This window comes from Strongylocentrotus purpuratus, unplaced genomic scaffold (assembly GCF_000002235.5).
Source record: "Strongylocentrotus purpuratus isolate Spur 01 unplaced genomic scaffold, Spur_5.0 spur5_scaffold_5, whole genome shotgun sequence".
Lineage (NCBI taxonomy): Eukaryota > Metazoa > Echinodermata > Echinoidea > Camarodonta > Strongylocentrotidae > Strongylocentrotus > Strongylocentrotus purpuratus.
Window position 1 is genome coordinate 14479602 of NW_022145611.1, and position 14869 is coordinate 14494470.

The following is a 14869-nucleotide window of genomic DNA, read 5'->3' on the forward strand; positions in this document are numbered from 1 at the left end:
GACTTTGTCAGCGATAATGAATATCAGGGTTTTACAGGAAAACATGTTTTTAAACCTATATATTATATTATTATCAATATGTTATGCTTTTAGTCATCGTTTATTATATTTATTATGTATATCTTATTCTGAAGTTTCATATGATATTCATTTGTTCATGTATTCAAATATGTTATTCAGATATTTATCTTCGATAAAATGGCCTGTCGGAGGGTCCACAAAATCATTATTAAAAAAAACTCTCTCTCTCTCTATATATATATATATATTATATCCCAATTTAAATACATCTATTGAGTGTTTCTGTTGCTGTATTGACTATGATTGGTCTCGAATTTATTCCTTTAGACAGAGAGATCAAAATTCAAAAATTACAAACAATTTTGATTAAATATTTATATATATATATAGTTATATATTTATATATATATATATATATATATACATATATATATATATGTTTGTATGTGTGTGAGTGTGTACGTGTGTGTGTTAATGTCCACCTGATGCATTTTGCATTAAGGGGTACCCTTACTTATATCCGATTCCACTGTTATTTTGTTTGACTGTGTTTTCTTTGGATGAAGCAAACAAGATTTTCGATCAACAAGTATGTTCGAGTGTGTCTTGTTTGTTGGAATGTAGGGGTGGATATGTTTTAAGACTTGATAAGAGATTGAGGGGTAGTTGTTCCCGATCTAATAAAACTATGCCTAGAATATTTTACGAAGTATGCACATAATGAGCTTACTTCATGTGATTTATGTTAATATGTAAGTCTTATAATGTAATGAATTTAATTTGATGAAGTATTATAATTTATATATGATTTGTTTATTAGGTAAAACAATGTAGTTTGTAAAGAAAATCTGAAAAAACATGAAAAGAAATGGATTTAAAAAATAAAAATGTTGACGGATTAGATTCGACTCGTGGTGATGCGTCGTGCCAGTGTAAACTTGACTTAACCGAATCTACTTCTTTGACCTTGAGACTGCCTAGGACGTCCAATTGCACCACCATGGTTGAATGAACACCATCAGCTTGCTACAGATATATGCCGATATATCGGCTAATATGTTTATCGTAGCGAGATCACCACTGTATTGTGATTAAGTATGTGTCATTCTTTTAGCATGGAAATATGCGTCAATATTATAATATGGTCTGACAGAAAGTACGTGGTGGCTGCACTTTCATTTGTTGCTTTTTATTGCTTTGTGGTTTTGATCTGAATATATATAGACTATTTCGAGCTGGGGTGATGGATAATTCTATCTCTTTATAGAAATGCATAAATGAATATACAATGATGACTATTGTGTTTTATGTGTATGGTAGGATGAAAAGTGACAGAGAAGAATCAATACAATTCCATGTTATAGTGTCTGCTTGCCTCTCATTGTCTTTATGCCCTATAAATATTTGAACGATAATTTACTTATGATAAGAATGACGATGACAATGATGATGATTATGATGGTGATGATTATGAAGATGATGATGATGGTGATGGTGATGGATGACGATGATGATGATAATGATAACAAAAATATTATTAATCAACATAATTACATATCAATAAAATTAGGAACGATATGATGGAGATATATCTGGGAAAAGAAAATGAAAAAGATAATGAAAAAGATTTCACCATGACATACAGACAGGAATCAACGAAGGACACAGTTATTGATTTATTTGCTAGACAATTTGAACAGGTTTATACAAGCACTCTCTATATGTCATATAATCTCACCTTGCCATTATACACTGTTATGGAAGTACAATCAATTACTCTTCGCACCTTAATGTTGTAGTGAAATGCAAAATGATTGGGGGTTGACTCTGAAACGGGCACAAGCCGATGGGAAGTTTGAGTGCTATAATGATGCAAAGTGCTCTGGTAAGCTAACAACCATCTATAGTAGATATTAAAACACTTGCAGAAAATATTGTTTATAACACCAATTGTTGTTTATGAGAAATTAAATGTAATGATTGAATACCACTGTCCGAAAACGCGTTTAAATTAATTCCATGAAACCGTAATAGTGAAAGAGCCTTCATAATGGTTGTTGGTTTCATGGAAATCATATTTTATTCATACAAACACGTCGAGTTCATGATAGCGAAAAGGGAGAAGATGTGTAGGAAGTGGCGAGCTGAAAGCTAGAGACAAAAAGAGAGAGATACAAAGAGAGAAAGAGAGAAAGAGAGTGAGATAGAGGGGGAGAGTGAGAGGGAGAGAGAGAGAGAGATAGTAAAGGGATGAAAATACGACGCCAAAATCCAACCGAAAGTTCAATTGCGCTCCTATCAGAGACCGTAAAACTTTGAAGAAGCTTTCATCTCTCGGCTTTCAACGTCAGACTTGTTATTACCTGTAATATCCTCTCAGCCCATTGATAAAAAAAAATCATCCTTCACTTGTGGTGAATGACACTACTAAACCGCCAGACAGTTCAATCGTTGACTAAATTTGCATTTTGCATTCTCCAGGTCTCTATTCGCTATCTATTTTGGTTTCCTTTTACTTTCAACGCAATTTTATGTCTCGACTGATGCATGGATTACTTGTCTGCGGTAGACGGATGTATTTAGTTGTCCATTATCCTGTTGACATTTGCACCCCGCACTATTGTTTGGAAGTGTGCAGTCGTTGAAAGAGCGATTGATCGTTAGGCCTGCGGCTTAAGATGCCATCCAGACGCGCTTATAAACCACGTGACAAGATCTTCAATAGCATCTCGAACCATCATCATGTTACTTTCTATTTTATCCTCCACATTAGGTATTTAAACTACAGAAACCTTGTAGTTCATTAAACGCATCACATTCGTCGTTCAGACTTTTTTTCTAAACGTCACGCAAAACATCCCTTAGACGGCTGCACACGAGGCGTTTTTATTGACGTAGCACTGCGTTAGCGACATGCGCGGTCTTTGTGCGCGTAATATCGCAGAAAAGTTGATTGCAAAATCAACGGTGCAAAGACGACATTGAATTGCTGGTGTGTGCACTAAATTTCTCGTCAAAGACTCGATTGACGCATCTATTCGAAACATACTTCTCGTCTGCTATAGGCCTTATTCCGTCGTTCAGACAAAACATTTAATCTTAACAAACCATTATCATTAGTAAACCGTGCCGCCATTGATACAACATCACTGTTACGCCGGACAGACTGGATATCAAAACTTAGAAAAAAATGTATAGAAATGTCTCTGGTCTTTTTAGTATCGATCAGGAATCCGGATTCTTAGCAAAAATATGTCAGGGGATATTTTTATTGAGATATTTTTGTAAACAAACATGTCGCCGCCGCAGTAGTAATAATATTTAGATGTATGTTTTTCTTTCTCACCACTGCGAGGCGGCGGATCAGAAATAGAAATTATGTAGAACATCGAACCGATATTTTCGATATGTTATTACATTTCTGGCTGACGTAATACGCCTTGGGCTTGTTTGTATACATTTTGATGGTAAACAAGTGAACCAACATTGTATAACATGAGGGGCTGTAACATCGCTTTATCACTTCTTAAAACATGAATTGACATGTTGTCATCTAAGGTCCTAGATAATAATGAAATCATATAACCGTTGATCCAGTTCCGTGGTGCCAGTCACTTAATTTGATTTATTGCGGTCTATATCTGAACACCCCCTTTCAACCCGGGCCACTAAGCTTATTAACACGTCATACACAAGTAGTAAATATCTGGATGGAATCTATATCCTCACCGACACATGCATTACTACAGTGTGAAATAATATTCCTCTCTGCAATGTGGAGCCGTCCTATTTTTATATTAATGAAACTTATTGGTTGATCCGATATAAAATCTATATGCGAAGGCCGAAATCGGAGATAGAAATATTGAAAAAAACGATATGGTGATTCATTGTCAAACAAGAGACCTTAGAATATCTAAATAATATGAAATTGTGTTAGATTCCTACATAATTACCGATATTTTTTTTAAACAATTTTAAAGTATATATATCACCACAACAGCACACACCCACATACATCCACACACACAAAAAAAAAACACAACCACACAAAAACGCACACGCACTTTCACGCGCGCACATACGCCGTATATGTTTTTGGTACATGATGTAATTGAGTGTGGCAAAATATGATTTCGAATAAAAAAAACGTACTTGATGAGGCCTACTTATCGATCCGTGCCTTTCCTCAACCTCGATTTATGTGACCCTAGAGAGAGAAAAAAAATATCCGATGTCACAAATTTCTCAGCACAGATAAACGTTATTCCAGATTGTTGAAGGCTATCATATTCTACAATCAGGTGGTTTTTTTTAAACATATAAAAAAACTAGATGGAATTCGACTGCGCGCAGTCGAAAATGATGCCTCCGTTATAGAGCAATTTTACAAACCAAAACAGAAAAAAAAAATTGAATTCACGTTCAATGGTAATCCATTGACAGGTTCTCAGAATATTGTGATTACAAGCAATTTCTCATATACATATATGACCCTTTGATCTTTGACCTCATGACCATAAAATCTACTCAGTTCATTGGCTCTGCAAGATGTTCTGAGTTAAATAGTAATCCATCTGTCAGTTCTAATGAGAATGCGTTCACAAGCTATTTTTGCATACATAATGGGCCCATGACCTTTGACCTTTGACCTTATGAACCAAGAATCTACTCAGTTCATTGGCTCTGTAAGTAACAAACATGACCTAATTTTGGCATGAATCCATCAATCGGTTCTTGAGATAACGCGATCACAAGCTGTTTTTGCATTCATAATGTGCGCTGTGGCCTTTGACCTTTGACCTACGTGCTCCAAAATCTAATCAGATTGTCTTCTTATGGTGATACACACTATCATTAAGTTTGAAGTTTAAATCTCCAGTGGTTCTTGAGATATTATGATAACAATCTCAATGTATGGAATTTCATAAGTTGACCTCTGTGACCCTTGACCTTTGACCTACGTGCTCTAAAATCTAATCAGATCGTCTTCCTATGGTGATACATACTATCCTTAAGTTTGAAGTTTTTACATCTCCAGTGGTTCTTGAGATATGATAACAATCTCAATGTATGGAATTTCATAAGTTGACCTCTATGACCCTTGACCTTTGACCTACGTGCTCCAAAATGTAATCAGATTGTTTTCCTATAGTGATACACACTATCACCAAGTTTGAAGTTTAAATCTCCAGTGGTTCTTGAGATATCATGATAACAATCTCAATGTATGGAATTTCATAAGTTGACCTCTGTGACCCTTGACCTTTGACATACGTGCTCCAAAATCTAATCAGATCGTCTTCCTATGGTGATACATACTATCCTTAAGTTTGAAGTTTAAATCTCAAATGGTTCTTGAGATATCGCGCTAACAAACTCAATACAAGGAATTTCATAAGTTGACCTCTGTGACCTGTGACCTTTGACCTACGTACTCCAAAATCTAATCAGATCGTCTTCCTATGGTGATAAATACTATTCCCGAGTCTTAAGTTTAAATCTTAAATGGTTCTTGAGATATTGTGATAACGGTCAAACGGGACGGACGTACGGACGGACGGACGGACGTACGGACGGACGGACGTACGGACGGACAACCCGAAAACATGATGCCTCCGGCACCACCTTCGGTGGCGGAGGCATAAAAACGAACAGACAAACATCGTGATGTCTCAGTGGAATTTGCTGAATGAATGTGTAATTTTACTACTTTATTTCCATAGTAACAGAGCGATGGAAATAAAATCATCTCGAAATATATAATTGGGCCTATTAATCTGGTAGTGAAATTGAATATGTGTACCTTTTAAATTTTTTTCTTCTGTTTTGTTTTCAGGTGCATGCATCTTTTAGTGGGTGAAGCTATACCGACTCCACCCGTTGAAGGAAACTCCTCTGTGGTATTCAAACAAACACAATATGCACATACAGCACACATACATACACACACACGAACAAACTTTGGATGACTCTTCTCAATATTCTCCTTGACATTATTAATCTTTGACGGTAGGGTGCCTCTGACCTTCAAATCTGCTACGGTACTATATCGATTTAATTTGTTTGTTCCCTTTCCCCCTCCCCACCAAAGTTAATGATGAACAGATAGAGATAGAGAGAGAGAGAGAGAGTGAGAGGAGAGAGAATAAGGGGGAAGGCATATTCAGGGATATAGCCGTTGGGAACGCTTTGATTTCTACCTGGAAAAAATGAGCTTGTCTGTTTTGTTTAGTCTCGGATCGATAAAATGTCAGGGTCTCCCAACCATACCAGATACGCTGGTCGCACGCCAGATCGAAATGTGGTCGCACATTGCATCCCCTGTTTTTCATCTCAATTAAGACTCACCTGAAAATAGAACTCCCCCAAGGTCAGAAGCTCTTTGACGAGCTCATCACAATGTCAAGTTTACCAACACAATGCTTGAAAAATATGGAGTGCACTTTGCTCGAATTGCATTCAATAAGAACAAAATAAACATAACAAACATGTGGTTACGTTGATGCTGAAACATTTCGTTGTTCTTTTATTACTGTATATTTTTAAACATAATTTATGCATATTGTGAAACTCCAGACGGCTGCGGTGTAGACGTTCATTCTTAAAGAGAACTGCTTGTACACTTTTTCTTATTGCCACTGCTACCTCACTATACTCAATACACTAAACAATCAATAGTTAACCTCATTCAATAAAGTCAAGAAATTGCCCAAATGATTTTATACTTTCTTTGAAGTAGACAACACTACTTGGAAATAGTTACGCAAATTAAACATTCACTGAAGGGTAGTACGATTCACTTAAACCAAATCGTATGCTTCGATTGAATTTAGCAGAGTGCACTTAGTTTTTTATCTGAAGTTATTACATAAAGTGGTAACTTTTACATTTGTTCATATCATCAGTATTTACATATCATTAACATTTGCACATTGTGCTTCATAGTAGACACCAAAGAATGCAGGTTTTATATTTGCAACCTAAAACGGTACAGTAGTAGAACCCTTAAAAAATGCCCAATTTTATCCGTTAGCTTCAACTTTTGCATGATGCACCTGGCATCCTTAAACTTACAATTTACAGCAGTTAAGCCTTTCGAAAGACTACACTCTAAAAACTGAAATGTTAAATCACCATTTAAAAGGGCCGAGGAGTGACCACTCTTTCAAAATGGTAGATTAACACTTTGAACGTGCTGGATCCAACACTATAAAGGTTGAATCTAGCAGGTTAAAAGAAACAATCTGACATTCTGAAAGAGTGGTCACTCCTCGGCCCTTTTTAATTGACATTTCACATTTCAGTTTTTAGAGTGTATGTGCGATTTGCACTTTGAAGGGTGCAATGAATCAGATTAAAACCCTTATATTTCGGATGGTACAAACTTAAAAGTTTTATTTTATAATCTTAAGTAATTTTATAGGATGAGGAAACGGGTAAGAATAGTTAGACTAATGAAATCTTAGTGTGATTCTATAATAATGAATGAGAAGCTAAAATACACAGTATCTCTTTACAGCATACTTAACATCTTAAATTGAACTACTTCAGTTGCTGATTAAGTCGTTAAACGATGCATTCATGAGACACACATCCATTGTCTTATTACATGAACGTAATACATATTTATATACAGACAATATTTAGATAATAACAGATGCCGCTATCTTTTACAAGTCTGGCAGTAACTTGAGATGACATCTATCATGCCCATGTAAAGGAAGAATATTCAGATATTGCGAAATCAAATCATAGTACAAAATGACACGTGTTGCACCATCGTCAAAAGCATGATGAAGAATAACCATCAGTTATTAAAAGACAGGTCTATTGTAAGATTACCCTCACCGAATATATGATTTATACAATTCTGGATTCAATATTTTTCATATGGTAACGTTTGAAAGTGATTTGCGTGAGTTTAGACCTGTCTATTTGTTGAGCAATATTGATTTTTTTTTCTCACTTTATAATTTGAAATTGTGAAATATTAGCTTATTTTGGTGGTTTCGACGTTTATTTTTTAATTTTTTATTGACAAGTCGACGTTATAATTACTTCTGTACAATGTACAGAATGATTCAGATCAATAATCTCAATGCCACTACTATAATTTAAAATCATACAAAAAACATCACAATGCACTCAACAAAATGAGCAAAAATTGGTCACCGATAATTCCAGGAATATTATTCACACGTAAGCACAAAAGGCATAATGACAAACATAGTGTTAACTTGGTCGATCGAATTGCAGCAAAAATTCCTGTTCTAAATATACAAATATATTTATATAGATTAGAGTGATAATACACACGTTGTGAATAGCAGCTGCTTCTCATAGGTTTTTAACATGAATTCAACATGTAATATGTACTCACATACTGCATAGCCTTTCAAAGACCTCTTTGACAGAAACAATGCTGCGTCTAACGCCATTTCTCGATCGCCCGTTGCACACGAGACCCAAGTTCGACTGCGTCAAAAGATGCGCTTTTCAAGCCTCTGCAGCTAATTAGCCCGTACGCAAAAGCAATTAACTGTTATTTTTCATGTGCTCTGTGTGTGATGTCGTTCACTCTTTCATGGTACGTCAAAGACTGAGTCAATCTTTAACGCAGTCCTGCGTCAGCGGAATAATTCTTCGTGTGCAACGGGCGTGACATAACATGTGTTAGTAGACGTCAGTTTATTTTGTATACACTAGGCACATAGACGACACGGCTCATTGTGGTTTCCAAACAAGAAAATTAATTTAAGAGTCCTTGAAGTATTGGAAGCCACTAATAAAATGAGATTACTAGTGGTAAAAGCGTACACTGTTAGTTGAAGTGAAGCTAAATGTACTTTTTAGACTACATATAGTGCTATATAACAGTTAAACTTGTGGTTTACCAATTTAGGGTGTCGGCGATGTTTCCGGTCGTCCGAGTAATGGACCTTGTGTTATACGGGAGCTGACTGCGGTGATCAATCTCCTTCCTCTGCTTAGTTTTCGATCCGCTTGAAGATCCGGGTACATTTGACATCGCCCTTGGAACAAGTCATGATCATCTCATCGCCAATGACTTCGCGTACGACCACGTGTGGTTTATCAGACTCTTCCTCCTCCAGGAATCTGATCTTGTTTTCATCTTCCAGTCTGGCGATGGTCATCTGCTTCAGGCCGTTGGGGAGCAGGTCTTCGAAGGGGACGCCGATGGTAAACCCCTGTTCGTGTATGGTGATGACAGGGACGTTCATTTTGATGCTGAAGGAATCCCCGTCTCGCTTGATTTCGCAAGAAGGATGCATGTGGGTCGCCAGCTTCCGCATTGGGGTATTCACACCCATCTCTTTCAGGTATTCCTCAAAACTCTCACTGCGGACTAGCTTCCAACTTCCAACCAGTTGAGCCATTATTGTAACTGTTTCTAATGGTAAATGATCGCGGCAAGCTCAAGAACCAGTTAGTCACAAGGCTAACGGTGAGTGAGTTTTAAAAGAAAACTTGCAAGTTCACAGTTTTGCGTTTAAGGAGGATGCTGATTGCAGCTCTGGAAGATTGTTTGCACTCCAGTTATCGTAAAGAGTGACAGGCGACTACAGACTAAACACTGACAGGAATGTTCACCAAGTATTGCGGTGGATTGAAACGGAAATTCTTCGGGATGAGAGTCGGGCTATCCCCCGTCAACCCAACTGGCATACCTCAGCTATGATGCCCGTGAGCCGGTGTTAACGAATCTCCTGTCTGCCGAGTGATGGTGAGTAGAAAATATGATACGAGTTCGTCTGGTGCTGGGGATTATCAGGCTGTCTGTTGATCTGTGCACGCTGTTCAGGGCGATTTATATGGAACAGACGACAGAGCTGACTGGTAGCACCCATCACACGGCGGCTCTCTAGTGAATTTGGCGCACTACTTTCAGTGTTATGACAACCCTCCTCCCTGATTGGTCAAAAATACTAGATAGATGCCGCCACGTCAGTTCTGCGAGTGGAGCGTTGTGACATAATACGCTACAAAAGCGCCACTGAGTGCATGCTTACCATTTGCTTACAGATACAACCCCCTCTCACTCCTTCTTTCTCCTTCTATTATGATCTGTCGGCTTATATTGTTTCGTTTCCTTCATTCATTTGTCGTTTTATTTACTTTTTCCGTCGAGTGATCACGGACGTCACTCCTCTGGAGAATGAAAATGTAGTGAAAATAGAGTGAACATTCACTCTTTTCTTCTTAGAGAGCACTCTAAAATCAATCGATTTTCACTCCTAAACAAGTGATCACGGACGTCACTCCAAAGAAAGTGAAAATAGAGTGAAAATTCACTCTTTTTTTAAAAAGAGTACCCATATCCTTATCTATTGCGTGAATTAGCCAATTTACCTGATATATGGTGCCCTTAGAGTAACCACCATGTAGAAATTCAAAATAAATAGCGTCTGTGTGGGGTCAGAAGGGCTTTAAGTCATATATTCATATATTTATAACATAGAGTTAACACAACCTTCTGGCTCTGAGCAGACGATAGAGTCTTTACAAATTTGGCACAAGCCTTCAAACAAACTTTGAGTTACTAGTTGAGCTAAATCGTCTTGATGAAAATGGTACATGTATTAGTAATAATGCAATCTTACTCGTTTCATTTTAAGTAGAGTTACTACCTCTGGCAATCACAGTTTAGAAACGATAATGACGAGTTTATTAAAGAGAGGGAGAGGGAGAGATTTAATTCTTATATGTTTCGAAATTAACTTTGGGGAATTCTTGCCTTCGGCTTTGATATAAGTACATGTACTTATTTCAACTGTCATTGCAGCGCTGAAGAACAAGATGATGCATGGTGTTATATCTGTTTGATTATGTTCTATAAAGCGTTCGTACGTCTTCACGAGCCAAGAAGAACCCCCATCATCTATTTCTAGTCACTGTTTGTTTTCTTTGACCTAAGGTTAAAATACAATGACGATCATCCACGTCGTAGAATTCAGCTATATTTAGTGAATGAATCTCGGCAACCTATCATCATTAACACTCACGATCCATCGATTCGGGTAATAATTAGGACATTCAAACATGACGGTCATTTTTTTATTTATGATCTCGACAAGACTCTCCTCTCCCCCCTCTTCCTCTTTCCAAACGTTGGTGCCGGGGGATGATCCATATAAATTATTCATTTAAATCACACAAGATGGGGTGCTCGAACCGCATCAGAATTAATAATAACTCCGGGATAGGAGATTGCCCCTCGGCCATGGACATGGGGTGTCGAACATTAAGAAAAAAAAACTTAAGCCCCTGGAACCTCGGTCGACTGACCGACTTTACGGCACATTCGTGATAAGAGGTGATTGGGGAGAGGAAGAAAGGAAGTTTGGCTGCGGGGGATGCCGGGAAGGGAAAATTCCCGGATCTTCGATCCGTGGTAGACTGGGGTGAGATGGGAAAGGAGGCCGAGGTCAACCGAATTGGGATTACCAAAGTAAAGATTACGTTAATATACCACGTGGCTTTTCATTATTTTATTCGGAAACCGGCTCGCCGATTCGACCTTATTTTTTACTTGTTACATCTGTAAATCGTATTAGATCGATAATATAAAACTGCTCTATGCATGTAGGTTTATATAATCATAAGGGTACGTGCGTGTGCGCGCCTCTGTGCGTGTGGGTGTGTGTGTGTGTATGTGTTCGTGTGTGTGTGGGGGGGGGGGGGTGTGAGCGCGTACCTATCCCACCTGCATCGGATAGAATCAAAAGGCAGTAAACTATTTCTTTCCGAAAATGAAAAGAGAAACATCTTGAGGGGGGGGGGAAGTATCACAACTTGTATTCAAATTACAGACAATCGTACGTCTTATAGACGAGAACGAATATCTTTATCAAGTGTAAATAACATGTTATGTGGGCTTTACCACCATGATTACCAGAAAGACTTGAAGTAATCCAGAGGTTAATCGAGTACTGTTATGTTGTCACTGTTATAAAATCAAGTGGCTTTACTTGAAAGCCGTCGTTGATTATTTTCGTGCGCGGTTGTATAGAATATTTTAAAATGCAATGCCATTATTAAGTCTCTATATTACTTATTAATGAAATGAAAAAATTAACTGTGTATTATAGAATGACGAAAAAAATTCCCAATAATCGCAAATTGAAGAACTTGCAAAAGTACCAATCAGAACTTGTGACCTAGAATTACTATTTTGAGAGAGCTGGCTGATATAAACATCAATAAATAGAGGGACAGGCAGACACCCAGATAGCTGTGGCGACAGTCAAGGCAATCAATATTTTTATGCAACATTTACAAGTCTACCCTCCTTAGAAAGCGTAAAACAGTATACGTTACCAATAACAATGGAGTCATTACCGCCCACGAATAGACTTCTAATGCACTCTCTTCATATATTCTAAATGAGACAGTGCAGACATGGAATGGCTAGCTAGAAATCGGGAGGTATGACTATATAAAGAATCCTTAAAACCATTGTTAATTGACCTTTCCTCTTCACCCCCGAAGTGTCTCCCTAATAAAAACCATGTCACACACTTTGAATTTTATCTCTATATACGCTTATTGAAATTCTGTGAAATTAATGCGCGATATATTTAAGGGTTCAATGTTGTAAGCGTGCAAGTTTAACCACGTTTCAAAGAAAGTTTGCAGTGTTTCAACACCTAATTGTCGTGAAAATAGTCCCTGGTGGCAATGTGTGTACATATAATAGTCATTGATCTTATCATCAGCCGAGCAAATTTTCTGCTTTTTGTTCTTAAGGGAGTCACATTAACCAGCTAGGGGCAGAATACAGACGAGAAAAAACACGAATAACACCCACATAAAAGTGATAGAGGAGAAAGGGAGTGTTCCAGTTCTGAGAAAGTAGGTCAGGACATGGTGTAAAGTACATCATTCTTTTAGCGTGAGCAAACTTTTTAGGGAGCTAAATCTCCAGAGGAAAAATGTAGAGATCCTTTTACGATGACTGATAATGTCTTCTCAACCGAGATAATAAAATGCTGTGTTCAGGCTGACGACACATGATCGACTTTAATGCAAGTGTGATGCTAACTCACTTCATAAGCACTTATGTTTAAGTACAAAATCTCCATTGAATTTCGGTTAGCTTCTGTTGTGTTGGAGTAAGCAATGCATTTTATTAGGACAAACACTGACATTATTATACTAGTGTTGCTTTGGAACACTGGTATAATAATGTCAGTGTAATGTCAGTGTTAAGCTTTATTTTCCACATCGGCGTTTCATACAACATCGATTTGATAATAATTTGTGTGAAGTTTTGTTGTCATATGTTCCTTTAATAAATGTGTGCAAAAGTGCGTTGTCTTTTGTATTGAGATTGAGGATTTATCGTCCCAAGATCATAAAGAGGAAGTTTCCTTTTTCGAAGTATTCAAAGTATTCAAATGTATGCATTGTATTTTCCTAATGATGCAATACATCATCTCATGCTCTAATCATGATTAGGGACAAGTCTCTATATTATATGGACTTCGCAGCCGACTTTATGTTAAAAGAATAAAAAGGAAAGGAAACAGAAAACAAACAATCAAATAAAAAATAAAAAATAAACAAGTTACCGTAGCTATTTACAGAGCTATCGTGAGTCCTATCCCTTATCGTATAATATATAATTTAAACGAAAATTAGGGATACAATTCTTGGAAAGAACATCTTCAGAAAATGAATGATTTTTTAACTGTTACTCTAATGATAATCTGTATACGCATAACTCCCTTCTAAAATACATAGGTCTTCATCAGAATTCCGTTTAAAGGGAAATAGTGTTAATTGTTAAGGAATTAATAAATGTTCATTTTTTAACCTATTTGTGAATCAATGATTTATACTTATCATACCAGACCTCATGACTCTTGTAAGTCATAATAATAATAAAATCAATTAATAAAAATGAAATTTGCTGAAATGATCTAAAATGACAAGTAATTGTGATCATTAACTTATGTAAAACTATTATGCAAGAATCGACCCGGTATTTACAGCCAGAGAAATAGAAGAAAAAAGGTTGAACAGATACATAATAAAAACACACTGTACAACCATCTTCTTTAGTGGTGCATCAAGGAGATAATTTTTGAGGGAAAATAGCATATTTTATCTTTAAAGACGCCGTTTATCATCGTAGCAAAAAATGATATCTGCGGCATTTATACATGGTATACTTATCCAAAAGAATAAAGTAATGAGTAAACTGAAATGCAATGAAAAGAAAGAACAAAATCAAAGTATTATCATCACTTTACAATAAATCTATATCTCCACTGGAGTACAGGAAATGGTATCAGATATGAACGCGCCGACAGGGGCTGCAGGCGTTGCGAACTTAGTCGCAGATTATACGTGGCCCACTCACAGTGCGACACAGATAGCAAGTTAAAGACCCTGTCAGAAGTGAAAAATGAAACAGATGAATTACATATCAAAGGAAAGCTTACAAGCCATAGATTACATTAATACCAATTATATGCTACGTTAGTTCCTGTCAGACGAGTAACAGCTCTCTGAAAACACGAAATCTACAGCTTTGAAAATCGGGAGTTGTTTACCTAAAAACTAGCTATCGAATTGATGACATCATCGTATGTGGAGTACGCATATTTACAATGACTTTGCATTAATTAAGCCCTCAGCTATATAGGCTGAACTGCGGCAAATTTGACCCCTGGTGACCTGTAATTTGGAGAGCTGCGGAAAATATGGGTTTTAATTCGCTTTTGTGCAATACTGACAGAGAATTTTTTTTAATTCCTTTATATTTGTATTCTATGTTCATTCAGCTTTCCATTGTTAAAAATTTGTATTTTCAACGGAT

General features: G+C 36.9%; 1 protein-coding gene across 1 annotated transcript; it reads right to left on the minus strand.

Moving 5' to 3' along the window:
• Nucleotides 1-9011: 9011 nt before the first annotated feature.
• Nucleotides 9012-9422, minus strand: LOC115919063 (sodium/calcium exchanger regulatory protein 1-like). The gene has a single exon (XM_030998617.1). The coding sequence runs from the start codon at nt 9420-9422 to the stop codon at nt 9012-9014; it is 411 nt and encodes a 136-aa protein (XP_030854477.1).
• Between the last annotated feature and the right edge of the window lie 5447 nt (nt 9423-14869).

Bases quoted from the DNA above. Each gene is read 5' to 3' on its own strand.
- LOC115919063 (XM_030998617.1), bottom strand. From the start codon at position 9,422: ATGGCTCAACTGGTTGGAAGTTGGAAGCTAGTCCGCAGTGAGAGTTTT.